The sequence below is a fragment of the Calonectris borealis genome, chromosome 1 (assembly GCF_964195595.1).
Source record: "Calonectris borealis chromosome 1, bCalBor7.hap1.2, whole genome shotgun sequence".
NCBI lineage: Eukaryota > Metazoa > Chordata > Aves > Procellariiformes > Procellariidae > Calonectris > Calonectris borealis.
The window spans coordinates 187,192,545-187,219,474 of NC_134312.1; the positions used below are offsets into that span (position 1 = coordinate 187,192,545).

At 42.0% G+C, this 26,930-nt stretch overlaps 1 protein-coding gene across 2 annotated transcripts in view; it reads right to left on the minus strand.

Annotated features, from left to right (window-relative positions):
- Window positions 1-26,930, minus strand: part of ENOX1 (ecto-NOX disulfide-thiol exchanger 1) — a 376,506-nt gene that overhangs the window by 84,053 nt on the left and 265,523 nt on the right. For both annotated transcript variants that reach the window (XM_075139390.1, XM_075139385.1), the window contains 3 exons: window positions 20,971-21,144; window positions 19,042-19,248; window positions 11,994-12,227 (listed from right to left, as the gene is read on the minus strand). In XM_075139390.1, coding sequence (XP_074995491.1) covers window positions 11,994-12,227; window positions 19,042-19,248; window positions 20,971-21,144 — 615 coding nt within the window. The remainder of the gene's footprint in view (window positions 1-11,993; window positions 12,228-19,041; window positions 19,249-20,970; window positions 21,145-26,930) is intronic.

The following is a 26,930-nucleotide window of genomic DNA, read 5'->3' on the forward strand; positions in this document are numbered from 1 at the left end:
CATTCATTAAGTAATTGTCTCTGGGGAGGAAGAGTCAGTCAGGCATATTTTCTTTCCATATTGTCCCCTTGGATTAGACTCTAGCTTTACTGGATACATACGCGGCAGGTACGTATTAAGTGGCTCTGATGAGTGAGGTTGTCTGAATATGGGCCTCAGAAAAACCAAATGTAAACAAGGCCCATGAAAAGCTTCTTCATTGCAAGGAAACACTAGGATAAGGCTCTCCATCCTTGGGTAAAATCTTCAGCCTGCGAAATGAGCTGGATGTCACGCATCCAATCCAGCCAAGAACTCATCCCTGGAACATAATGTTTATTATAATTACAGTAGTCAATAAGAATAACCTGTAATGGCTTCTGGCAATGTTAGCATGCAATTTCCTACAGTCTGTACAGTCAGGTCACCCTGCGGACGGCACTAGCCTGTTAACACCAAGGATGTGGCTGATTGTGAGCAGAGAGTAACTACAGCTGAATGTTCCTCTTTTTTCCTTGTAGACATCATTATCTATATCATCACACATAATTTATCACCCAACACTGAAGTACCATTTAGAGTAAATTATCCCATTCAATCTAGGTCAAGACAAGAACAGCAAAGTTGGGAGAAATGATACACAGAAGCACCTCTGAAGAGGTACACCGTGACCTGTGAAGAAACAGTGTGCAGAACTGAGCAAAAATGTTTCATGGAGATCCATGAGGAAAATCAGTTGCACAGAACCACTCTCCCTTTTTCTTGCTTTAATGTCTCCCCAGTACACAGACGTATGTTGTTTTGCTATGGAGTCTATCTGAAATGAAAACACCCCTCCTTTTGTTTTGTTTTTATCAGGCACAGTTGGTGTCTGTGAGGGATGTTCATAAACATGCCATCCTTCTACCACATGGATTCAACCCATTTAAAAGGACATGCTGAAAAACCTGTTTTCAACATACGATACTGCCAGGGAGCTGCAGAGGTCTGTGGGCTTGTTATAGTTAATTCATGGCTCTGTACCAGCAGGAAAAAATCCTTTCATTGGTAAACATCAGCATCTTCATTGATTACATAATTAGAAGATACATTAAAAAATGCTAGAGGGTAATATATGCACAACAGGAGCACATTAGTAAATAAAATCTTTTCTCTACAGTTTTAAAATTTCCTTATTTCACCTTCATTTCTAACTTTTCTATTCTTGAGCTGACTACTCAGTGACTGGCATAAGGTAACTCACCGTGAATTAATTTTCTTTATCCAGAATGCAGTGACTTTTTCTGAGCAATCAGAGGTTCACGTAGAAAATCAGATTTTTATACGGGATTGTTCATTTATTTTTTATTTAGTAGATAAATAGTAGAAGGAATGCAGCAATGGAATCTAATTTAAGAAGAGCATGAACTGCCTTATGATTGCAGCCATTCATTAAAAAAAGAAAACAAAACTCCTAATTTTGTTCAAAATTATTCCCTTGCAGTAGGATGCACATAAATATACACTGTTTAAAAACATACTCTTAAAATAAATTCCTTTATTTAAGACCTGCTCCCATATATAATGGTTCTTTTAAAATGAGCATGCGGCAAATTATTTCTCGCACTTAAAGCTTTTTTCTCCCCCAAGTTACAGCATGTTTTAAGCAAATAAGGTAGGATTCATCTCCTTTATGTCAACATCTGATTTAGTAACCCCAGGGTCCTGGTACAGTCAATGGAAAGAGATGGACACTTGTCGGACAGGCTTCATCACTCCTGTTTTAGCTGTCTATTTGAGGGTGAGGTGAAGTGTGCCCCAGAAGTGCCAGCTTCTGGGAGCCTGGGATGACCCGCTCAAATATAGACATCTCTGCAACAGACGACTACATTTGGTCAGAGTAATCCCAACCGTTACACAAGCACATCAGCTACAGAAAACCTACACAGCGTTTGTGTGCCTGTGTTGGGTTTTCAGTTATACTGCAAGCTGAGATGCACGCTATGTCGACTTAATATTACCCATCTATTGAGGATGGCTTGCTGGGTGTCTGTCCACAGAGATTTCCAGGTGCTGCCAGAGTCAATCACAGGCCTCTAGATATAAGATATTTCAAATTCCTCTTGTATCAACTGAAGATACTTGGCACTTAAATCCCAGCTCACAACTTAGGTGAAATGAAATATAAAGGAAAGAAAACGCATCCCTAGAGCTGTCTCGGAAATTGTCAATAGGGATATTTCTATGAAAAAAAGGAATAACTGTTGACGAATGTTTTGCATTTTTCTGCGTGTAATTTGACCACCTCTAAGCAATCTCAACTGGCATAAACTTTTGCCAGAAAAAGCAATGACAAGAACCGCTACAAAATAGTATACTAGAAACAGAGATTTTACCCTCAGTTTATGGAGTTTCGCTGGTGTAACACAGGGCAGAATTCAGCTCAGAGTAATCTGAAATGTTATGACTATTTATCTCTCAGTGTTAAGCACCTCCTCCATAAGGTGCTTTCACAACTTTGGTGACAGTTTCTAAGGCCTTCGACATTAGAAAAGAGATAGACTAATCCGTCACTCTGAAGCCAGGCATTCAAACACTCTTATTACTATCATTTTTACATATATAGACATATTTCAAATATAGCTAACTTTATATTTCTGTATTTCGAGAGTGACATTAGAATCATAAAATCATAGAATCATCATATTTTCCAGACCTCTAAGATCATCGAGTCCAACCGTCAACCCAACACCACCATGCCCACTAAACCATGTCCCTAAGCACCTCATCTACACGTCTTTTAAATACTTCCAGGGATGGTGACTCAACCACTGCCCTGGGCAGCCTGTTCCAAGGCTTGACAACCCTTTCGGTGAAGAAATTTTTCCTAATATCCAATATAAACCTCCCCTGGCACAACTTGAGGCCATTTCCTCTTGTCCTATAGCTTGTAACTTGGGAGAAGAGACCAACACCCACCTCGCTACAAGCTCCTTCCAGGTAGTTGTGGAGAGTGACAAGGTCTCCCCTGAGCCTCCTTTTCTCCAGGCTAAACAACCCCAGTTCCCTCAGCCGCTCCTCATAAGACTTGTGCTCCAGATCCTTCACCAGCTTCGTTGCCCTTCTCTGGACACGCTCCAGCACCTCCATGTCCTTCTTGTAGTGAGGGGCCCAAAACTGAACACAGTATTCGAGGTGTGGCCTCACCAGTGCCGAGTACAGGGGCACGATCATCTCCCTGCTCCTGCTGGCCACACTATTTCTGATACAGGCCAGGATGCCATTGGCCTTCTTGCCCACCTGGGCACACTGCCAGCTCATGTTCAGCCGGCTGTCAACCAGCACCCCCAGGTCCTTTTCCTCTGGGCAGCTTTCCAGCCACTCTTCCCCAAGCCTGTAGCGTTGCCTGGGGTTGTTGTGGCCGAAGTGCAGGACCCGGCACTTGGCCTTGTTGAACCTCATACAGTTGGCCTCGGCCCATCGATCCAGCCTGTCCAGGTCCCTCTGCAGAGCCTTCCTACCCTCCAGCAGATCAACACTGCCGCCCAGCTTGGTGTTGTCTGCAAACTTACTGAGGGAGCACTCGATCCCCTCGTCCAGATCATTGATAAAGATATTGAACAGGACTGGCCCCAGTACTGAGCCCTGGGGAACACTGCTCGTGACCGGCCACCAACTGGATTTAACTCCGTTCGCCACATCTCTCTGGGCTCGGCCGTCCAGCCAGTCTTCTACCCAGCGAAGAGTGCACCTGTCTAGGCCGTGAGCCGCCAGCTTCTCTAGGAGAATGCTGTGGGAGACAGTGTCAAAGGCTTTACTGAAGTCCAGGTAGACCACATCCACAGCCTTTCCCTCATCTACCAGGTGGGTCACCTGATCATAGAAGGAGATCAGGTAGGTCAAGCAGGACCTGCCTTCCATGAACCCGTGCTGGCTGGGCCTGATCCCCTGGTTGTCCCGGACATGGCTTGTGAGCACCCTCAAGACAAACCGCCCCATCATCTTCCCCGGCACCGAGGTCAGGCTGACCGGCCTGTAGTTCCCCGGATCCTCCTTCCGGCCCTTCTTGTAGATGGGCGTCACGTTGGCAGCCTCCAGTCATCCGGGACCTCCCCTGTTAACCAGGACTGCTGGTAAATGATGGAGAGCGGCTCGGCAAGCTCCTCCGCCAGCTCCCTCAATACCCTCGGGTGGATCCCACCCGACCCCATAGACTTGTGAGCATCCAGGTGGCATAGCAGGTCGTTAACTGCTTCCTCTTGGATTATGGGGGGTTTATCCTGCTCGCCGTCCCTGTCTTCCAGCTCAGGGGGCTGAGTACCCTGAACTTCTGAACTGCTAGCTAGGACAAGATCAAACAATGGGCTACAGTTGCTTTTAGCCTCGTTAGTATCTTTCCAACCCTGGGCATTCTCAAATGTTTGAAAAGTATCTGAGATAGATAATTCAGACAACACTTGGAGCCTATCTAAATCACAGCAATCCTTCTGTGTTGTCCTATGGGCCATGGGGTGGCCGGAGTCAGCACATACTACCTCTTGTCCCTAATCTTGCCCCCCAGCTGCAATCTCCTAGGCTTACAAGGAGATGCTGAAAAGTCAGAGCTGCTGTTCTTTATCCTAATGACTACACCTAGAAAGCTCCTGTGCTGGCTGTGTATGTTTTGGGTTGCATTAATGATCTCATTTTTCTCTGGCCCTTCTGTAAGATGGGAAGGGGCAGGAGTGCCCTTATGCTAAGCTCTGCCCTGACCAGTAGAAATCCAGTTAACAAACACCCCTTGAAGGTATTCTTCTGAGCACTGAGAATGACTGTGCTGCAGGGCATATAGAAAAGGGACAAGAGTTGTGGGATATGTCCCATCTATTTGCCTCTGATTGACAGCCTGTCCCTGTCAGTTGTAGCTGTGCCATAGGAGGATGTTGTGTCCCCTGCCTCATCCCCACCTGCTCAGGACTACCCCTTGGCTCACAGTTACACTGCCCTCAGGTCTGCCTGGAGCTGCTCGGCTGATCACGCTTCAGTTCCAGTTTGTCAAACTGGGCCCAGTCCAGCTATTACAGGAAAGTGGTAGAGGCCAGTTCAGGGTGCAAACTTCTTCACACCATACAATTGCAGCCAGGGGAGGATGTATGGCCAAGGTTACTGTTAATCTGACTTCTGATTTAATACCTTTTTATGCTATAACTAAGATTTCTAAACTACAAACACTGAATTCAATACGAAAAATAATAAACCACAGTGGGTGACTGCTGCGAGTGAATCAGGTTAGGGAAAAGGTTCGCTAACCTCTCTCATCAATAGGTTCAGCCCAGCTCCCCTGTGCATCGGGAACAATTTGCTGCCCAGCACACGCCACTTTTGGTACCACAATGACGACCTATTTTTCTCTTGGCTTAAGAGCTTCTCCTGCACAGAGTGCCTGCCACTGACCTAGAAACACAACTCTTCAGCTACTACCCTCACCTTCTTTTTTCCCCTGCTCAAATACCTTGTACAATTGTGCCATGCAACACACACATCAGTCTGGTACTTTTGGGATTAATAACATTTTTAACCCAATGGCACTGCACAATAAGTGAGGATCAGGGAATACAAATTCTTATTGCCAAAGGGTTATTTTAAAGAATGATTAATATCCACCTTGCTATTTCTTAAATAGCCTTAACTGTATGCTAAAACCAAGAAACTTTCCCAGTTATGTAATAATTGACTAGCTGAAACTAGATTTGATAAAAATATGCATGCACGTTTACTAAAAGATATCTTAAACGGCACTCTCTCCCCCTTATATCGTCAAACTCTTTCTTCCAAATTAAATCACACAAGATTCTTCCAGAGATGGGTGTTTCATGTGAGACACAGAAATCCATTATCTTATCCTGCTGATGCCATTATTTCCAATAAAAAGTAATTATGAGGGTATTGAGCTTCCTCCCTATTTCTCAAAATCACACCACAAACTTTCAGATTGGCGAGCTGCAATTTCCCAGTTCATAGTAATTAACTTGAGTCATTTTGCAGTGCGCTACATTTAATCAAGTGGGTTTATATTAAAACCTGAAAATTCGCATTGGTACAATACAGATTAGGTGAAGGAGGACACTTCTAGTAACACACTTAACAGCGAACGTGTTTCTTGCAGGCTTTCAGAGGAAGGTGCCCAGGGAATTGGGTTACCAGGCTGCCGATAGCTGAACCCACCTCACGCTCCTCTGCCAGCAGACAAAAATGCCCTCGCACTGTGCCTGCTCACAGCCCCTGTGCGAGGCTCGCGGAGCCAGATGTATTGTGTCACAGCAGATGTCAGCAGCATATGGAAGAAGGAAGGAGAAAATGATGATCTAAAAACGTGAAGAGTGAGCGAACAGATTTGACGTTAAAGCCTCGAAACATGTCTGTGGTAGGGCTCTGTCCTGATATACTACTAATAAAAAAAGATTGTGCTAAAAAAATAGCTGGAGTCTTTCAGCAGCAATTAAAACTGGCATTTATTGGATTTATTTGGAGGATCTCAGCTTTGCTTCCCCTTCTGATGTAGCCCTGCACTGAATTTGATCCTTTCTGGGTAAGACTTGCCTCTCCGGATAACCACACCGCTTCTGCTGCGCTCCACAAGTCTGGCTCTCAAGTGCAGAGTGAAAATGAAAGCAGCGTGGTTTTCTTCTCAGTGAACTATCCTATTTCCCAAGCAATTAAATGTTGTTTATATTTCAAACGATGTGCAAGGGTTGAGATTGTCAGGCTTCATGTTACCTGAATCTTGCACAAGATGCATCCCCCGTTAGTTCATTCTACTGTAACTGCCATCTATTTATTTAAATTTCCAATCTGTTCTCTCTTCAGGGGATAATACAGTGCCTGGCAAAGAAGCAGCTTCTCAATTTTTCAAATTATATTTTCTTAAATGGAAAACCACATGAATAACTTTCCTGTGCTCATAAAGAAACATGGCATTTAAAAGGGAGGTAAATTCCAGGGTATTGTATATAACTTGCAGATATTTATGTTTCCTTTGCTCAAAATATTTAAAAAACAGATAATCAGATATAAAGAGATGTCTTTGTTAGATGGTGGAACTATTTAACTACCTGCAGCAAATAAGACAGATGTAGTATTTTAAAGGAGCTTATTTGCAAGAAGTGATTTCTGAAGATGATACCATTAGGTACCGATATGCTTGAATTAAGAATACCATAATGTTTGAAATTCTGCTTTGAAACGTAAATGTCATAAGCACACAGATTAAAATGTTTTGTTCCAATGCACCTGACAGAGCAGCATTCCACTTAAGGATAAAAGGTTCAGCCTGTCTCCAGTTGTGTGATGTTCTGGGCACCACATTACTCAACCGTTTATAAAGCACCCAGGAAAACAGATGTCAGAATATGCAAATTTGATCCTAAATATCTACCGACACATCTCACTGTGCAGTAATAACGCATCTGATTTAATACTGAGGAATTAAAATCTCAAAGACAGGCACCAAACAAAATGCTGCAATGAACCAGGAGACATTATTATAATGTAATAGCAGAAGACACGATATTCTGCTGATTTTGTCAGAACAAGAATCAGGATCTATTCCCAAAAGCTTTTTAAGGAGGCAGTTCACATTTACACTTCACTGTAAAAGACCTTGGTTTCCCAGAATTCACATCTATGAATTTCTTGAGGTGTTTCCTCAAGGAAACGCAGATTTTTCCCTAAGGCGGGAGGATGTCAGAAAGGAGGGCAGAAGTTTCATTAACGTGAGTTACACTTAGCTGTTATCTTATTCTGTGGCAATCAGAGAACGGTTTGATGAAACTACTTGCAATGTCGTGACAAATTTTGGAATATTTGGATCAAAAAGTAGATTTGAAGAGTACCTTTTGAAAAAGTGAAATTTGACTTTACCATTTTAAACAAATGGTGCCTTTTTTTTATTTTGCTTTTTCCCTTCAAATCTACTTTAGTTGTTTAGAAGGTCAAAAAAAACCCCAAACAAAAATAACTTGTCATGAAAAATTAAGTAGTGGTTTTATTTTCCCAACTAGCTTGCAAACCTAAAATGTGTGGTACAAACCTAAAACTGATCAGCATAGCTCTGGTATGAGAAGGAGCTCATGTTCTTCCCCATGTTACCCATCTAGTTTGAATGCTGGAGCTCATTTCACTCTGATAATTCAGGCTTAGTTCTCTTCTGCCTTCTGTGTCCTGGAGTCATGAAGAAGGCTTGTGAACATGATATGGAAGTGCATGAAACAAATTAAAATCAAATATTTTGTGACAAGTCATCTTTCCAATGCAGTAAATCTCCTCCTTTATGATCATCTCCTTGTTTCTCCCTCTTTTGGCTCTGGCTGTGACCAGCAAAGACTATCACTAGCAAATTATCAATGCAGACCAGCTCAAAAAATGTTTAACCAACAAAGGCTAGTAGTGTACGCCTATATTTTTAGAGCTACAGGCTCAAATCCATGACACCTACACCCAAGGTACTGGCGATATGTCACTGCCACACAGTGAAAAGTGGCAACAGCAAAACACGATAGGTGGACAGGGAGAGGAACAACATCACAAGCACTTAGAGAAAGGAAAGCGCATACACTCTTGGCTAACAATATGAAAGGTGAAGAAAAATGTCCACACTGCCAATAAGGAAAAAGTTATGAAGGATTTCATTTGCATGACCCTGAAGACCTTAGTAGAGAAAAAAAAGGAAAAAGAAAAAGAAAAAGAAAAAAAGAAAAAGATACCCATTAAAAAGCACCTTCTGCCACAGCCTAAAATGGGAAGTGGTGGAGAACTGCACTGGTCCACAGTTTGATGGGTTTTCCTTATTTCTGCATAAATCAAGTGTTCAAACCAAGTTCTTTACAGGTATGAAGGGATTTGGGATAGTCCACAGAGAGCAGGGAATGGAGAAGTCATAACCTCTCATGCTTTTGCAGGTATGCAAGGCCTCATACATGATGGAGGTATGTTAGTTCCCAGCCCCAGTGACCAGGCAGTCACTGGTTTTGAGAAACCAGTTCTTTTTTTCTATGAAGCTCCATACCAGTAAAGATTACCTGGCTGAAATTTTATAATGAACTTTTGTTTCCAACCAGCATAAAAGATCCTCTATACTCTCTCACCCACTGTCCTCCAGGGCAGTTACTGCTGTACCAGGTGACTTCAGCACATGAGAGGAATAGGAATATGCTGACAATACTGAGTCGCGAGTTTCCAGCCAAGTCTGGTGCACAAAACCAATGATTTCTTTAAGTCTTATGCTGCAGTTTGCAGAAGGTGAAAAAAGATATTGTCACCTCTGTTATAGACTCAATAAATATCTAGACCACAACAGACCACAACTAGCTCATCTCGACTCACCATCAGATTTCCTTGCTGTCAGGAATTTCCAAGGTTATTTTGACAACAAAAGTTGCTTGGATTCAGACCAAGTTGTCTACATCTGTGATTGCAAAGCAGTATCTTGGGATGACAGATGTTTAGCTATTTTGACTTGCTTTTCAGCTAGCGTTGCTCAGTGAAGTTCTGGAAGCACTGCAGGGGCTAAAACCTGCATGTTGGGCACCTGCAGCTCTGTCTCATGAGCTGGCAACAGAGCTCAGGAGACTTTTGAAGTGGGTACCACGGGAAGGTCATGACTTTCCTTAAGAAAACAACTGCAAAGCATCTGCTCAAAAAACAATCTTTCAAGGTAAATCCTGCCATGAGCAGATATATTTTGATCCTTCTTTTCTTTAGGATGAAATGTCCAGGCTTTTGCAGCAATGTAAATCTGGTGATATCCAGAGACCTGAGATTTTGACCCCAAGTTTTATATGTGTGTGTGTGTGTGCATGTATGTGCGTGTGTACATATATATATCTTCTGTTAGCTTCACTGAAGTCCACATTTAAATTGTGAATGTATGATGACATGAACTGCCCTTTGCCAGAGTTAAAGAAGTTTTTTTAGTGTTGCTTTACTTCTGTTTTTAGGATATCACAAAGGGCTCAGTGGTGAAACCATGTTGCCCGAGGGAGGCCATAATGTTCCACCCCACTGCCTTATAGGTACTGGCTACGATGCCATAGGAAAGGTAAAGCAGACCAGTATAATGACTGAACCCCACCTCTGCTTTCTAGGGTATCTAGTACAGGAGACAACTCATGACCAGTGAGCAGAGAGGGGGCTTCTTGGTATTCTCCATCCCCAACAATCTACACAGATCCAGGGTCGATGCCATTAATCTTGCTACAAGGCAACTGCTAATTAGCGAAGTTTTTAAAATTGTAATATGTTCTTTTGCTGGATTTTAATGATTTTTTAACCAATAAAAAATAAACTTACCATTTTGGTTTCTTAATTTATTATATTTAATTCTGTATGTTTCTGAAAGTTTACCTTTATTTCCAGAGAAATAGCCATGTACCCCGTGTTGGTCTATACCATACTCAAAATATTTCTATATTAAACTTGTGCATATACGCCAAGTCCTGGTCAAATGCCCCTCAGGAGAACCAAAGATCTAAGTACTTGGAATAAGTTTTAATTAAGTATGGAAACTTCCCAGAATGAAAAGAAAAACCCTTCTAAATATAGACATCTTAAACATCTTGCAAAAACCCACATTCAGTGGCCCCAAGCAATGGCTAGCTATGCGGAAGAAATTGTCCAGACTTCTTGCATTTTCTGGCTTAGTTCAGGAAACCTCTAGGCCTTACTACATAAAGAAAAACCTCCCTGTAAAAGATTAACTCCTAAAATATTCAATTGAAAACAGATTCTGGGAACAGATGGATCTAAAACTCTGTATTGTATTGTGTAACCTCTAGAGGAGCTGGACTGGAAGCTAGGCAAGAATTAAAACTTCTTATATTTGGGCCTCTTTCCTCCTTTTCTCCTGGTCTATCACCCATCTGGGTTATTTTAGCAATCTCCCAGTTACTTAATGAATTATTTAATAGAGGAGTGTATGTGGTGAGAGTATCAGTCAGCCAAACTAGTAACAGATCGAGGTAACAGTGACAACAGCGACCAAAGCAGTACTCAAAGAGACAGCAGGGTGCATCTCTGCTCCATGCTCCAAGGATGCAACACTTTGCACTGTCCTTCTCCGGCTTCCGAAACATGTTTCATAGTTAGAACAGAGACCAGTCTGTTGACAGCTAGATAGCCTAAGTCTAATCTGGATAATTCTGAAACAGTGGCAAGAATCAGAGTTTCTTGTGACCTGGCACACAGTAAAGTAACGTGCTTGGCCACCACGTGGGGAAAGAATGCCAAACACAATTGCTAAACACTTAATGAAAACAAATACAACTCCAAGGGGTATGAGGAGTTGTTTGCTTGATCTTTTTGTTAATTTCTTTATCATGAATAATTCTATCTCTTTGCTTCTTACTTCCTATGTTAACGACTAAAGACAGGAATCCTCAAGCTGCACTCTTGAAAAATATTAACTCGGTAAGTATACCTAGAAAAAAACAAACAAGCAAGCAAACACATACCAAAACAATACATTATCTTGCACAAGTAATTCTAACCCTAAAGAGGGAATGAAAGAATGGATGGTGTGTGTCAGAGATGAGTTGTACCACTGCACCTGAGGGACAAGTTAAAATGCAGCTCATGAGGGCAATTTAAATGCTAGGAACTGGGACAGTCACATGCATGTAATGTAGTAACATATCAGTCAAGGAATAAAGACATTTTAAGCATCAGGCCTTTAATAGGAAGGATGTTTGTAACAGGCTGTCTTATTATGAGAGCATTTCCAAGGTCGATGATGACAGCAACTGAACAGAAAAAAACCCCACTGTAGTATTCTGAAGGTTGTGTTTTAGCTGTTAAAGCACAGGTAGATGGACAGACGTTATACATTTTTAGCAGGTGGGAGAGTATCATTACCACTGGCATAGAAATGGCAGAGGAATGAGAGAAAGCTAACAGGGCAAGTAATGAAATACATCGGAGAGAAAGCTGCTCCCCTGCTCTGACTTCTGGACGGCTCCTGCTCTTAAGGAATAATACACTGAAAAGTATCAAATGCTGCTTACCTTTCAATTTTTCAGCCAGCAAAGCAGCTTCGTGTTCAGAATAATGCATTATTGCTGGAGGAGAAGGAGGGCGCAGTCTGTCTTCTTCCATTTTGCGTCTGTGACGTTCTTCTCGGGCCAGCATTCTTTGTTTGCATTCCCATTCATAAAAGTCATCTCTTGCCTGAGCAAAATCAACATGAAGGCGACCTGAATCCTTTTTGTCTGTGCTAGATCCTAATCTCATGCGGTAACCTGAAACCAACAAGCAGAACTAACTGTTGAAGGACTTCTTTGCTTTTTTTTTTACCTTTTTTTTTTCCCGTCAAGTGCAGTTAAGTAAAAATGTACATTAACAGATTCCCACATATCTACACAGGATCTATTGATCATTCTGCTTTCACAGGAAGATAAACGTTCATCCACTCATTTTTCCTTGCAATTTTCTGCATCACCTATCAACATAGTAGATGAGCTGAAAAAGTTGACCCAAAGGTACAGAATCTACATTCCTGTTTAGAATGCTCTCAAAATATGGCATTTTTCTACCTGATACTCCCAACCTTTGTAAGTGCAAAGGCCAGCTAAACAAAAAACAACTACTGAAAAAGGATCTGTTTTGGTTTGAATGTAGAGTCCTTCTTCCCCTGATCGTGTTGAGATCATGTGCAGTTTAGTGCTTTTCTCCAGCCTGTCAAAGGAATTGGAAATATGGGGAAAGGCTGAATTTCATAAAAATCATTACTATAGATGAATGAGAAAATTGTGCTACATAAATTCCTGGGCCACAAAGAGAGTTGTGTCATACCTGCATTGATGCTAGATCTCACATTTTGAGGCTTTACAACTGCAAACACTACTTCCCAATTCCCCATTGGAAGTAATCTGGCAGCAAATATAAACCACTTTTACAAATGAATTGAGTTCAGCATTTTTTAAAGTAATTTTAAAAGTGTGGATGGATTTGTTAGACATTTTCAAGACCCCTTTCAGAACAAATAATGAAACCTGTTGTGCCTCATCTTTAGCGATGTTCTACATACTCATAATTTGGTCAATGTATCGTACGCTAAAGCTAGCAGGCTGCAACGGCTTTAAGTCAGGGGCTATGCAGAAGTACAACAGGGCCCTGCTCTGAACTAAAACCCTTGACTGCTGCCAGAGGACAAACAAATCATGCCAAAGCCATAAAAGGAGCTTTTCGTGACCATACTGTGGAAGAACGTATGCTGGGCACCTATCTTTTTTCAAGTTTCATTTCCAAGGCTGAAAGATACTCGCAGAGCAGTTTCTCTGACTTTTAAAGTTCAGGCAAAGTGTGAGAAAACACTACGTAGAAAGCTGCAAACAGAGCCTTCAGATGCAGGTAAAATTAATCAGTATGCACAGGGCCAGCTCTAATTTCTCCATGCCGACCTGCTGCAGTAGCCTCAGAAGCAGAGCAGCCCAGCAGGGACTTCTCAAATCACGGGATGCTGCAAAGATAGATCTCTGTGCTGAGCTGACAATACAGGAGGCTCTTCAGAAACACACACTGCTACAACCACTGCGTAATACCTCCAGGGGCAGGAAGCTCCCATTCAAAATGGCAGGAAAAATGGTGTTTGCTGCTTTTGAACAGCAATCCGAGAGAACCTACCTTTCAGTCTCATGGTTTGCCCGTGGTTTGAAGAGCTTCAGCTCCTCACCACCACAATTAAAACTCAGTTTTGAACTCTCTCCAGGGACAGCAAAGCTAAGACTTGTGTAGTAGATTAGGAGCATCTTTGCAAAAATGCATATCTAGGCATACTCTGTTTGTTTTACTGCTGGAAGAACATCCTGCTGTATGAATAGAAAGGACTGTCTGTACTACAGCACATATGAGACAATAGCTTCAAAGACATTATATCCATATACGTAGTGATCCTTCCAAAAAAAACAATCCGTGTGCCTTTTGATTTCACTTTTTCCTTTCAAACATCTTGTGGAGTTCAGCTAAGCAGCCTGTCAGTGAGGGAGAGGTATGACGTTCATTTTCCAGCAAGGAGCCCAAACCCAGATGAAAAACTCGAGCTAAGTGTTTCAGAGGTCCTTCAAAGCCAGAAGGCATCAAAAACTTCCATGGAGACTACCAAATCTGGTCTCCAAGGTTCACAAGCTTGGGGTGAAGTAGAACTGAACATTGCAAGAGAGGCAAATGAGGGGATTGTATGTTATTTTAAAGCCCCCTTTATTTTGCTCTGCTTTCTCTTGCTCAAAAGAGTAAACACTACTTTTTCCACCAGAACGCTGTTTGTGGTCAGATACGTAGCTCTAGTCACAAGGTGTTGAAGGGAAGAATTACAGATACACCATACTCAGTGACACATTATTGAAGAAGAGTGTGGGTGACCTTTCAGAGCTGGGCCCTGAACTAACAAGGGGGTAATTATGTGGTTTTATCCACAGAGGCGTAGGCACGAAGGGGCCAGCCAAAAGGGGTCAGTGGTGCAGCTACCCTGATAACCGTGACAAATGCTAACCCTCCGCAGTTCAACTCGCCAGCTGCATTCCTCAAATAGTGATTGCTCTGTGCCAAAATGGCATTATCAGCAATGTGAAAAGACACTGCCAAGGTGCCAGGTCTTGTGAACCTAAAATTAGATCTCCCAGCTGGGCTGTACGTTCCAGGAAGACAGAGTCTGTCTTCCTCTCCCCCGTCTTTCGCCTCCGTTGGCAGGAGCACGCTGCGCATGCACAGGCCGAGAAACACGGCACCGCAGGACGCAAGGCTCTCGTGGACCTCAAAACCCTCCTTAATCTGAATAAAAAGCTAATGAAAAGAACTGCGCATGTACAGGCTGTGCGTGCACCAGCAAAGCTGAGTTTCACTAAAGTGGCCCTCATTTTTGATGTAAATGGGGATAATGGAAAAAAACATTGAACAGTGTAACTTGCAGTCCAAAACCCAGTATGCTGTGTAGCACTGGACAAATGGTTCCCTTTAGGTAACCAGTTTAAGTGCCTCCAAATTAACAGATTTTAGAAATTGCACATGAATCACACTGAAAAAATCTCACTGCTTGTCTAACTCTTCAGACCGAAGGTGGCCAACCAGCCAGGTGGTTTCCACCAGCACAGAAACTTAGAATAACCTGGGTTGGAAGGGACCTTGGATGTCACCTAGTCCAATCCTCCTCTCAGAGCAGAGTCAACTTTAAAGTCAGATCAGGTTGCTCAGGGCTTGGCATCTTTCCCTTAACAAAAAAAGAAAATGCCTTTGGCGTGGCTTCTTGCACCCTCCTAAATCAGGCTTTGGGGACACTACAGGAGCAATGGCCTGGCCAGTGAAGAACAGACTCCTTATCATAGAATCATAGAATCATAGAATCATTAAGGTTGGAAAAGACCTCTAAGATCATCGAGTCCAACCGTCAACCCAACACCACCATACCCGCTAAACCATGTCCCTAAGCGCCTCCTTGATGGGTTGATAGCCAGCAAGATGCTGTGTAGCAAGGGGTGCACAACTGGCAGGTCCTATTTTGTATATAGGATCCTCAAGCACCCATTTGGGATGGCAGCTCTGAGCTGCAGGGCAGCTGGGAGGCTCGCTCTTTTCCAAAACCATGTCTCCTTATTGATATTCGAGGGTATTTAAATGTATGAGAGAACCACCTGCCATTGCGTCCCCTTCATGCATGAGCAATGAATTGCCCTCACAGACCCTTTTCCCCATCTCTTTGCTCGGGACTGCAGCTAGCACTAACTGTGAGCCTGGCTTGTCATTTTTAATTTCAGTTTCTCACACAATGGCAGAGGAAAAGACTGTGGGAACTTGCGAAGATCCTCACTTTAAAGGAGCAGGAACAGGAAAAATTAATGAGGGTCATAAATAAAAATCAAACGAAGTATTTCCATATCACAGGTCTAGTCAAAACTCCATGGCTTGACTTACCTTTGAGTGTTGCTATATTGGGGACCAGCCCATAGCTGCTCTCTAACTGGGGATCTAGATCAGAGTGTGGATGATGATCATCGAGAACATAAAATAAAACCAGTACACGGTACTAAATGGAAACCCACAGGGGAAAATATCGGCACAGGAAAAACGTATACGCAGGCTTTTGGGGTATAAACAGGTCTGTCTCAAGCCACCTGTTTGTCCCATATTTTCAAGTCCAGGGCCATCAATATTTGCAGAGGTTACTGAATTGTCAGCCACACGAGTAAAGTACATACAGTTTGGAGAAAGAGCTTTCTCATGGGCTACTACGTCAATTTTAGAAAGTCTTTTCCTTAGGAGATCAAAACGTAACTTTCAGAGCTAAATGAAAACCGCCCTTCCTCAAGTCAACTTTTTTATCACAGTCTTCTACCCATCTCCCACTCTCCTTTTCATAAACATTTACTTGGGAATAGAAAGGAAAAAAATCAGTGACTAAACTACTTGATCGATTTTGTAATCACCTGCACTATTCTGATGATAAGCATGGGATAAATACAAAGTTTGATGAGATTAGATGGGGTAGACAGATAAAACTGTAGACAAAATTATCATTATATTACAGATACCAAAGGCATGACTTTCCCCTAATATAACACGCATGCTATATTAACGACAAATTCCATTTGTACGTCTCTTTTGTCTCTTACAGGGAAAAGAAAATGCCTTAACAATATGCTTTATCCCCACCATTTCAGAATACATTATGTTTGAGAATGGAGTAAAGACTGGTTAAAAACCCCCAGTATTTCAGTACAAATAAAACATGCCCCTGCCTAGTGCCAGACCTCCCTGCTCTGCGATGGTGGGGGACAGTCAATGCTCCCTGTTTCATCTGCAAAGTTCAGCGCTGGCGGTAAAAAGAAGTGAAACTTGGCTGCAGCGTGCCCCTGCTTCTCTTCCTCCTCCCTAGCAGCTCCACTGGTTCTTTCCCTGATCTGGTCAGAGACACTAAGTGCGACACTGCAGAGGAAAGAAAAGGTGTGGAGGAAAAGACAGATGGGGAGGGAGGCTGCGGAGCAGACGGTAAGAGGACGCAGTGCGACTGTGACGAAAGGAAACGGAAGAAGCAAGGATGGATAAGGAACTTGGAAATAAACTGGCAGAAAATTCAGGATAAGGAAGGATCTCTGCTCGTTTCCCTTATTCTGAATGCGCGCTCTAGTGCGTTATGAACAAGGACACACGGCAGCACAGGGAATTTCCTACCTCTAATCATCAAATCTGGTCCTTCAGGATTTAAGGCATATAAAATTAAAATAAAACTTGACTTGGAGTGAAGCAGAGGGTGCAGTCAACTGCCGAGAAGCAGGAAACTGAGCTAGAGAGACACTGGCTTGGCCCAGGGTGGCAGCCTGTACGTTTCTGAGCTTTTCTTTGCTCTCTTTCTTGCCACTGTTTTGTTTATCACATACAGTAATACCAGCTCCTACTGAACCTGGTGTGCCCCTCCTCTGCTCCCTTAATTGTGGAGATGGAGCCCCCAAGACAAAAGTTGGAAGCTGGGAAATGTGCTACTGCTTCTTACTACTGCGTTGCTTGTAATCCGTGCCAATGAACTTCCATACAGCGTTATGGAAGTAGTAAGTGAATAAATGAATAAACAGGAAGGATGGAAACTGGGAAAAGAGGATGAGGAGGGAAGAAGAAATGAAGTGAAAATAAAAAAAAAGAGTAAGAAAAAAACAGGGTGGAATGAAGATCTGGAAGAAACCTGAAAATACAGCAGTATTTCAAAGAAATCTTTATATAGACCTCATAAAACTCACAATTTTCTGTAGCTCTTCAAACAGATATGTAAAGCAAGCAGCCAAGTTAGGAAAAAAAACCCCACAAACCCAAACAGAAAAACCTTTGTAAAGCAAAGGAGCTAGGTTTTTCCTGACCACATTATTTCAAAAGTTCAGATGTTTTCTCTTCTTTCTTTCTTTCATTTTAAAATGTAGTTGGTGGTGATTTGAGAGACCACTTGTTTCCCAGCTGTGTGAGCTTCCTGTGGACACCTACAGGACATTGAGGTTATGTGCTTACTGCTAAACAGAAGATGGTCAGGGTGGGAGCTCAAACAAGGTATCACCAGTCATCAGCTGCCTCCCAGGCTCCATTTTGAATGGTCCCAGCGGGTCCCTTCGAGGCCACCCTACACAGGGTGGATGGCTGTAAGCCAGTCTGTGTCAGCTCATCTTGGCCGAGGAGCACTCCCTGGCCCTTGCTTATTTAAGAATACCTTGCATGTGGGGTGAAAGTGCTACACTACACTTGTGGGGCAAAATAATGCTTGTGGGTCTCCCCAGGACCCAGAAAGAGAGATGAACCAGCCTGTGGAGACAAATACATACAAGGGATGGGATCCAGCTCAGAAAGGTGAAGAAGGTCTCAGTTGGGAAGCCAATCCTCATATGAAGGAGCCTGTAACCTTAGGAGGGCACTGACAGTCATGGACGCCTGATATGTGAAAGCCGAATTGTTTTTCATCTTTTTTCTTCTTTCTTTTTTTCTTTTTTCCCTGTGAGTTAGAGGTTTGTTTTGTCTGTTCCATTGTTGGAAAATAAAAGAGATTCTGAAATTTTACACCTGAGTTTCTGTGGCACTCGTTGTCCTGGGAGGCAACAGACGTAGCCTACAGATGGGGCTCAGAATCTAACCCATGCGGTAGCTGAATACATGCACACATAAAGGCAGACTTTATTCAGACTGCACTGCAAATCTATAAAAATATGCCAATGAAATTGCCAGCCTATCAGAGAAATTGGCACTGGAAAACAGCAGCCTTCCTGGCCTAGTGCCCTCCTCTTTCCACAACCTGTGAGCAAAACTATATAAACCTGTATAAATCGAAAATAAGATTGTCCTGTAGTGAATTTCAGGATCTGTTGTGTTGTTGCGGGATGGCAGAAGATTGCTCCCGGGTAAGCAACATACAAAACCATGCACAAGTCTTGGCAGACACAGAGAAATACAGAATTGCCCCTTGCCACTCCAAGCTACAGCCACTGAGCTCAAGAAAGACTTGCTGAGATAAAAGCTAAGAAAATAAGCAAACATTAGCATCACAAAATACAAATGAGAAGCAAGGAAAATCCATTAAAGAATGTGAAGTACCAGAAAGGTAAATGGCTTTATCGACCATGAACTCCTCTGCAAAACGAATGTGACAAAAATTCTTCTTGCTTTTCCGAATTGCTGTTATATCTCCACACTGCTCAAAGACTTCCTGAATAATTTCCTCCGTTGCGTTTTCTGGTAATCCTCCAACAAACACTGTTTTACACCCAGGAGGTCTCTCTCTCGTTGAAGGTGGTGGAAGATCTAAGTCAAAACAGAAATCACATTGGAATACAAAATTTGTCTTTTGATCCATTGGCTCTATTCATTCCCTTGACCAGTTCCGGGCAGCAACAGTTATTTGACATAGCATGGAGGCGGGAGAGAGGGAGAAGCAAAATAATTGAATATTGCAGAGATTGTCCAAAATTGATTACTTGAATCTAAACCTTTTCAAGTTTTAGGTGGCATTTCAGAGATTAATTCCTGCCACTGCGGGTTGTTCTCCAGGACAGATGATAAGGTCTAAAAGGATCTTTCTTTTCCCTGCACAGTCACACAAAAAATAGAAAATATTCTGTTTCAAAGCAGGGGAGCTTCTGCAACTGACCCCAAGCACAGATCTCAAGCGCTGGTGCAGTACAATCAAAGCCTGAACTTCACCATCTCTGGCTCATACCCATCACTCGCCACACTCGTCAAGTGTGTGGGCCCTCTGCAAGCCAGCCCATGCTGCGTACACCCCGGGCGCTTGGGCTGGACGGACACCTTTCCCTGGTCTTAGCATAATTTCATTTCTGTCTCAGAGTACAAGAGCACAGCAAACAGAAAAACAAAGTGGGAAACACAACGAAGTGACAGCATGATGAAAATGCTCTACCAGTTATCTGTTTTGTCTTGTTGCCAGATAATGGAGCAGACGCCAGCACACGGGAAGGATAACCTCGCTGTTTACAAGTGCTCATGAAGTGGAGTGGCTAGAAATGTTATTTTTATGTATATATACATATATATATATATATATATATAAAATATACACACTTAAATCATGAAAACGATTAAATTTTTGAAGGCTGTTTAAAAAGTATACTCTGTCATAACACTTCACCTTGTTTATATGTAGATTCATATGACTTAGCTTTTTGGCCCTTTAACACAGTAAATGCGGTTACAACCTTAAAATATACATATATATACATATTCACACACACAGCCAGTTTGATTAAAACATGATCTGGGTACACTGCAAATCCAGAGCACCAGACTATCTGCTTAATTTTCTCTTTCGTCTTCACATAGTGATAGTGAAAGCCGCTCGTCTGACGGCTCTGAAACTAAATTCCTGGGGCTAACATACACAAAATCGTGTTTTGTGCCTGAGCTGGTGACTCAGTGGGAAGAGTATTCCATTTGCACAAAGCCCCAAAAGGTGCAGAAGGAAGCCTGGTCCCGGCTCTCAACGAGGAGAAACAGCTCATCCGCATGCTGCCCCCCAAAAATGGCAAGAGAGGAGCTGTAGTCCCCTTTCCCTCGATCTCCCCCTGGTAGGGACCAGAGCTAGTCAGCATCTGGGTGCTAGGTGCTATGTTCAGGGACGCGAGCCCAGATTGGTCCCATCTAACTGTGGGCACCTGAAGGGGAGCATGGAGATGATCAGCACCGTATAATCGTTATATTTTGTGACATTCTGATCTAAAAGACAGACAGATTTCTGCTATGAGAAGTGTAGATCTTCAGGTTCTGTTAGCTTCATTTAAGTAATTATTTTTCTTTTTTGTACAACTAAATAATAGGTTTTTTTACATGACGTTACAGAGATGACTAAGTATGCTCTGATACCATACCACGCTTTACACACAGAGTAGACCTTAGAAAGAAACACCATACTTGCCTACACTTTATTGAAAAACCATAATTTTTATTAGATAAAAAATTTTTGATGCAATATATTTAGGAAAATAACATTATTTCGTCAGAGCCACTTACTTGGGTTTGGCGGGAAGAGTGTGCAGCTTTTGCAGTGAATTATTTCTTTGACTACAGGCACATCTGTTGGTGGTGGTGGCGGCACTAACCCCATGCCTGGTATCATTGGGTTAATCGGAGTGATTCCAGTCATCATGCTAAGGCTTGGATCAAAGCCTGGTACACAGATTGAATCTGTAAATATATAACATAAAACCCTGGCTTATAAATCTTGAAACCACTTGTTACTATTTTCTTGCACAGACAGTTTCGCTTTAGGCTTTTTTGTTTTCAAGCATCACTGTTAAAAAAAGGAGAAGGGAAAAGGAAAAATAGAAAAGGGAACAGGCAGAGCAATAGGGAGGAGAGAGGGAGAGGGAGAAGGAAATGGAGAGGGAGAGGGAGGTGCATTTTCAGTGAAAAAATAAACCATGCATAAAGAAGGGAAGGTTACATAATTTAAAATATTAATATGACTGAGTAAAACACAGCACATTAAGGTGTAAAACCATCCACCATGAGTATCTGTTATTATCTGGAATGCAATTTTCTGTTTCATAATGCTACTGTGGTGTTTACATTGTCTTCTGACCAGAGTGTACAAAGAATATAATTTAACATCGATATGCCCTCTCCATCTAATTGTCAGACAGATTTATTACAACATAGCCTTCTCACATAAGTGACCTTGATTTATGAACATTACACAGAAAGATCCATTCCTGGCTGTTTTATAGAAGTGTAGTTAGCCAAGACTTCTAACCATTTTACCCTGGAATATAAAGTTTTAGCTGCATAGAATGGGGTCTTTTTGAACCTTGGAATTAATTCCTTCTTGTCCTGTTATTTAATCGGATTAGTAGATTCTCTTCAACACATGTATTATTAAAATATACCACTACAGCCCCATAAAGTAAAATGCATATTTGGCAAATCCTTCCTGATCTCTTTGCCAAGACTTCCATACGTATTATTTAAAGCTGAAAGATTTACCAGGGAGCACCAGTGCTGTAACACCAAGAATTGTAATAAGCAGATGTTTCAGATGAACTGAGAGCCAACTTCTGAAATTTGCTTTCGTTAAAAACAAGGCTTTGGGTTTCTTGAGGCATAATGAATAAAATATTTTAAGAGACCGATGTCTTTGTTGGCATAACACTGCTGCTATTTGGCATCATCAATTATTTAAAAGGAGAGAGTTACTTTGGTATTCTACGGGTTTTCTGCTGAGTTTTCTGGTTAGTAACTGGAAAGTATTTAATGATACATGTAAATGCGGGGTTTGGTAGCTCGGGAGCTTGTTTGTTTTGAAGAAGCAAAGGGAGAAACAACTTCTTCTCTAGGATTTTTTTTTTATATATATATATTTAGGAAAATTGAGCTACATTTGCTACAAGGCAGCATGATCAATGGAATGTGACCAGAGAGGCCAGTTTCTTCATCCTAAATCTGCTGCTGAGAAGCTATGTGACCCTGGGTCAGCCCGCTGACCTTTCTGTATCTTAAGTTCTGCATCTGCAAAACAGGTACAATAACACTCACTTACTGGTGAGGATTAGCTCACATTTTTATAGCACTTTGCAGGTATAAAGCACTTTGGGGGGGCTGCAAATTAGCATTATGATTCCTGTGAAACATCCATAATCATCTTCTCCGGGAAAGACAACTGAGGATTGAGAACCTCTATTCCAACAGAGCTCGTATCTGTCTCGGCCGCACGATCCCTGCTCTCCACGCGCTGACTGTGAGCCTTCATCACTTTCAGGCAGTTCTGTACAACAAGCGTAGCAAGCACACAGCAAGCAAGGATTTGCTTTAGGCTTATTGAAGACTAGTATTAATGAAAACGCATGATATTACATTACTTTCTTTTAATAAGTGGGCTTACGAAAAAGGATTTGCTCTGGGTGTGATTTTTTTTCAGTATCGATGTATATGCATTGCTTTTCAGATTAAGCTTTGAAACTCGGAGCCTGTCATTTATTCCATGGGATGCAGTGGTGGCTGTATTAAATATTCATGGCTAGTGAACGCTGGGAGATAAAGTCAGAGGTGAAAGGGCTACATACAATTCAAAGAAGTCCTTAGGCTATGTTAATTTGCTTGATCTCATTTTTAAAAGTCAGACTTCTGACAATCACAGCAGGCCATCCAGTGCAGCACTCTCCTGCTGTGGGTGGAAGCCCATCATTACTACTCGCTGCTAAAGCGGCCCGCAGAGCTCCGCGGCACGCAAGGCGGAGCACCACAATAGCACTCAACGCACGGTGTCATGCCAATCTTCTCCTAGGATCAGGGAAAACTGGGACTGGAAAGATGCTGAGGGAGGTATCTCGTCCATCCCTGTGGACAAATGTAGCATCAGCTACAGTCCTAGCCAGCTATGAAATTTCACATTAAATCCAATATCTATAGCAGACCCACAGCATTCTAGGCAAGGGTGGAGCAGGAGGAAACGTACAAGAAGATGGACTGAAGGCCACGTTCTCCCTGTCTGTCCTGTATGCATCTTTCAGGTCCTATGTGACAGCCAAGGGAAAACATTGTCATCTGGTGACTGCTACCATAGGTTATATTTAACCATTGCTGTTCTCTCTTTAAGACAACTACTAGCTATGTTTCAGTCTCTCTACAAGAGTAGCAAACTGAAACAACAGCAAACTCTGCCCAAACCACAGACACACGCTCTCACTCAAAGGAAAGATGGCAGGTTTCAATCAGGTACAGTTTTGTGAATATTCCTTTGGCACTAGTGAAGATACAGAGAAAAACAAATCTAAGGGAGATGGCAACAAGGAGACTCATGTCCACAAACACTGCTAACACGGCCTCAAAAGGGAACTAAGAGGAAGAGCTTTTACGTTGCATGCCAATCAAAGTAGGTTTGTGATTTAAGTGGAAGAAAATTATTTCCACTAATTCCTGCCACGTTCAAGGAAATGTGACTTTGTAAGTAACTTTGCCTGTGTTAAATAAGTACATGGCTTTGTCATCAGTTTCTTTTACAACTGGAATCAATCTTCAACAGCACGAGCGGAGTGCTGGGGGCCAACACTCCCGAAACATCCTTCTAAATGCACTGGGACTCCGTGCTTCCAGAAGGTGACTGTGCTGAGGTATATTGAAGAGGATTGAGTCAATAATTCTTGAAATCTAATTCCATATCTTGCAGGCACTAATCCAAGCCCCACTAAGGTCAATGGAAAGACTACTGAAAGCATGGACAGCTTGTAACCAGGACCAGGTTTGCTTTCTCTGTCCTCCTGAATAAGTTGCTTCCATTTTCCAATGTGTTAAATTAAGAACGAAATGCTTTCATACATCACATGAGCACTGAGAGGATGCACGAGTACCATTTGTAGAGCATCCTGGAAAAGAAACTAATTCTCTGAATACTAAAACCTATTACTGTGCATTGCAGTGACGGAAAATTCAGCTGGATTTCTGAACAGTGAAGATCTTGTTCAGACCCCCAAAGAGATTGGTGGTGCTTGCATCTACAGAGAAGCTGACGCATGCTACCTGCATATTGCTGGCAAACCATGAAGAAAGCCTACAGATGGGATGTCCAAAGGAAATACTGGTCTGGACTCTGAGGTGCAGAGAAAAAAGAACTGATAAAGTCACTGGAAAGAAAAGTCAATAAATTTGTCACATCTGTGATAGGATCCAGCAAAATCCCAAGTTTAACTATATTAATGCTACCGAGTGGTGCAATAATAGAAGTTGGATATATAGCTCTTGTCTAGGGACCGGGGGTGATCGTCCATCAGCATCACCACTGCAGTCTGCTCCACGTCCTGGCATAATGCCTGGTTGGAGCAGGACCAGGACACCAGAGTTAGAGCTGGAGACAACTCCTGTTGAATTTACTGGTAAGTTTGTTGGTCTTCAGAAACAGAGAGTTATGCAGGATTACAAAAAATGGGAATCCAACCCTGCCCATGTACCTTTTTTTAACAGATCCATTTGGATACATGATTATTAAGATATTGTAGACATGAATATGCTACATTAAACACAGATAGATACATTAAATTTACATACTACACATCTGAAGAGTCAAACAAGTAATATTTTATGCTTTCAATGATCACAGCATTATTTTTAAAGGGATCGATACATATATTTATGCAGCTAGGTAAGGGTTTATGATCTCTTGGAATTATAAAAACCAACTTGGCAGAAGAGAGAAAGTTTATATTTGAAAAATGTTAATAAATAATTACTAAATGAAATCATTAAAATGAAAAGTAATCGGAGATGATAAAGAACTTTAAGAATGGAAAAGCACATGCTTCTCAAGTTAGAGCCCCTGTGGATACTGTATATAAGGCTTGAATATTCACATATTTGTACAAGAAAGTAAAAGCATTGAACATCAATATTTTCAAGTCCACGTTCTGCCTAAATTTGGCAAAACAAGTTAACTCCTGTTTTGTCTAATAAGAAATTGGCATGGTGGAGAACAATGAAAACCTCTGAAGAACTAATATCTGGAATTGGCAGTCAGAGAGGCAAGAAGAAAAATCTTCTTGAACACTTGAAGCAGTTTTTAACGCTCCTTTTTCTTTCAAGTAGCAATATGGAATAACAGTCTAGGAATAACAAAACGTTTCACATGAAATCTTTGGGTCTGGAAAAAATAGAACAACAAGAAAATCCCTTTGAGGATAACTATATTCTAACACGGTACGTAGTATAAAACAATTGCTTTTATTAGTCTGCATTTTGGGAGTGCAGGAGCAACTTTGTCATCCATAAAAATAGCCACACAATCTTGGAGAAGCATCCTCCTTTCCTTCTTTGGCAGCGGTTGCTGTCTGAATCACCTTCTGTTTTTGCCCAAATAACATGGATGCATACTCCTGCCAACTGTGCTTTTGGGGATTGCACTCCATCACCGATACTAAGTTACCACCTCATTTCCACCAGCCCTTACCACAAGTTATATATCTGCTCCATATTACTTTTTAAGGGTATAATCTCCAATTTGATTCTCAGTATTAGCCCTTGGATGCGTCATTTGTTTTGCCAAATTGCAACTGCCAATTGTTTCTGTGGTGTTTTATGACAGCTGCCAAGTTGTATTTCTGTTGGATGCATAAGAATACCCATGTGTGCAAACACGGATTTGTTCGTGTGCCCCTATTCGCACGCATGGAAGGTTTCCACCACAGACAACTGGCAGCCTGCCGGTGGCTACGGTGCTCAGACGTGCTGGTCGAACACACAAAGAGACGGTGAGCGGTGAAAACGATGATCTGACCGCAAAACAGCTAACCAAAATAAAAAACACTGAAAGGGTCCCCATGGCCTGGGAGTGATAATTTTACACCTAAGAACAACAGTCTATTTTTTGCTAGGGTTGAAAGACAAAAAAAGATCTGGTTCCAGGAAGGGAGTTGCCTGCCAACACGCACTGCAAGGATTAGGACAGTCCAGGCAGCAGCTGGTAATAAACGTAGTAAGACGCTCGTTAAACTTTGGTTTCTGTGGAGAAAAAAAGAAAAGCTTCTGGAGACTAGAGATTTGATTGTGAACTTCAGAAACACCATTGCTGAGTATTTCGAAACTGAACATAGAGTTGATTTCTAAAAGCCGAGATTTAAGTTTTCCTGAAAAAGTCTGCCTCCCTTAAAAGAAATATATATATTTTTATATATATACACATATACATATAGGGGAGTACATATTACTTGGCAGTAGCAAAGAAAGAGTAGCTTTTTTTTTCCTCAAATGAAGGAAGAACCTTATTAGAATAAGAAAAAGGTTGTTATTCTAAAAACTTCTTGTGTTTTTACCTAAAATTCTATCAGCCCCAAAGAGCCAGACCTTGGAACAGCAGCGCGGCAGCCACCGGCACCTTCCAGTATATTTCCTTGTCCAGTTTAGATGTCATTAAACTTCTAGACTTCTCTGCTTCTAAAATAGATGCTGGATTGTCTGGTAAACTTCCAGACACATTCCAATAAACAAAG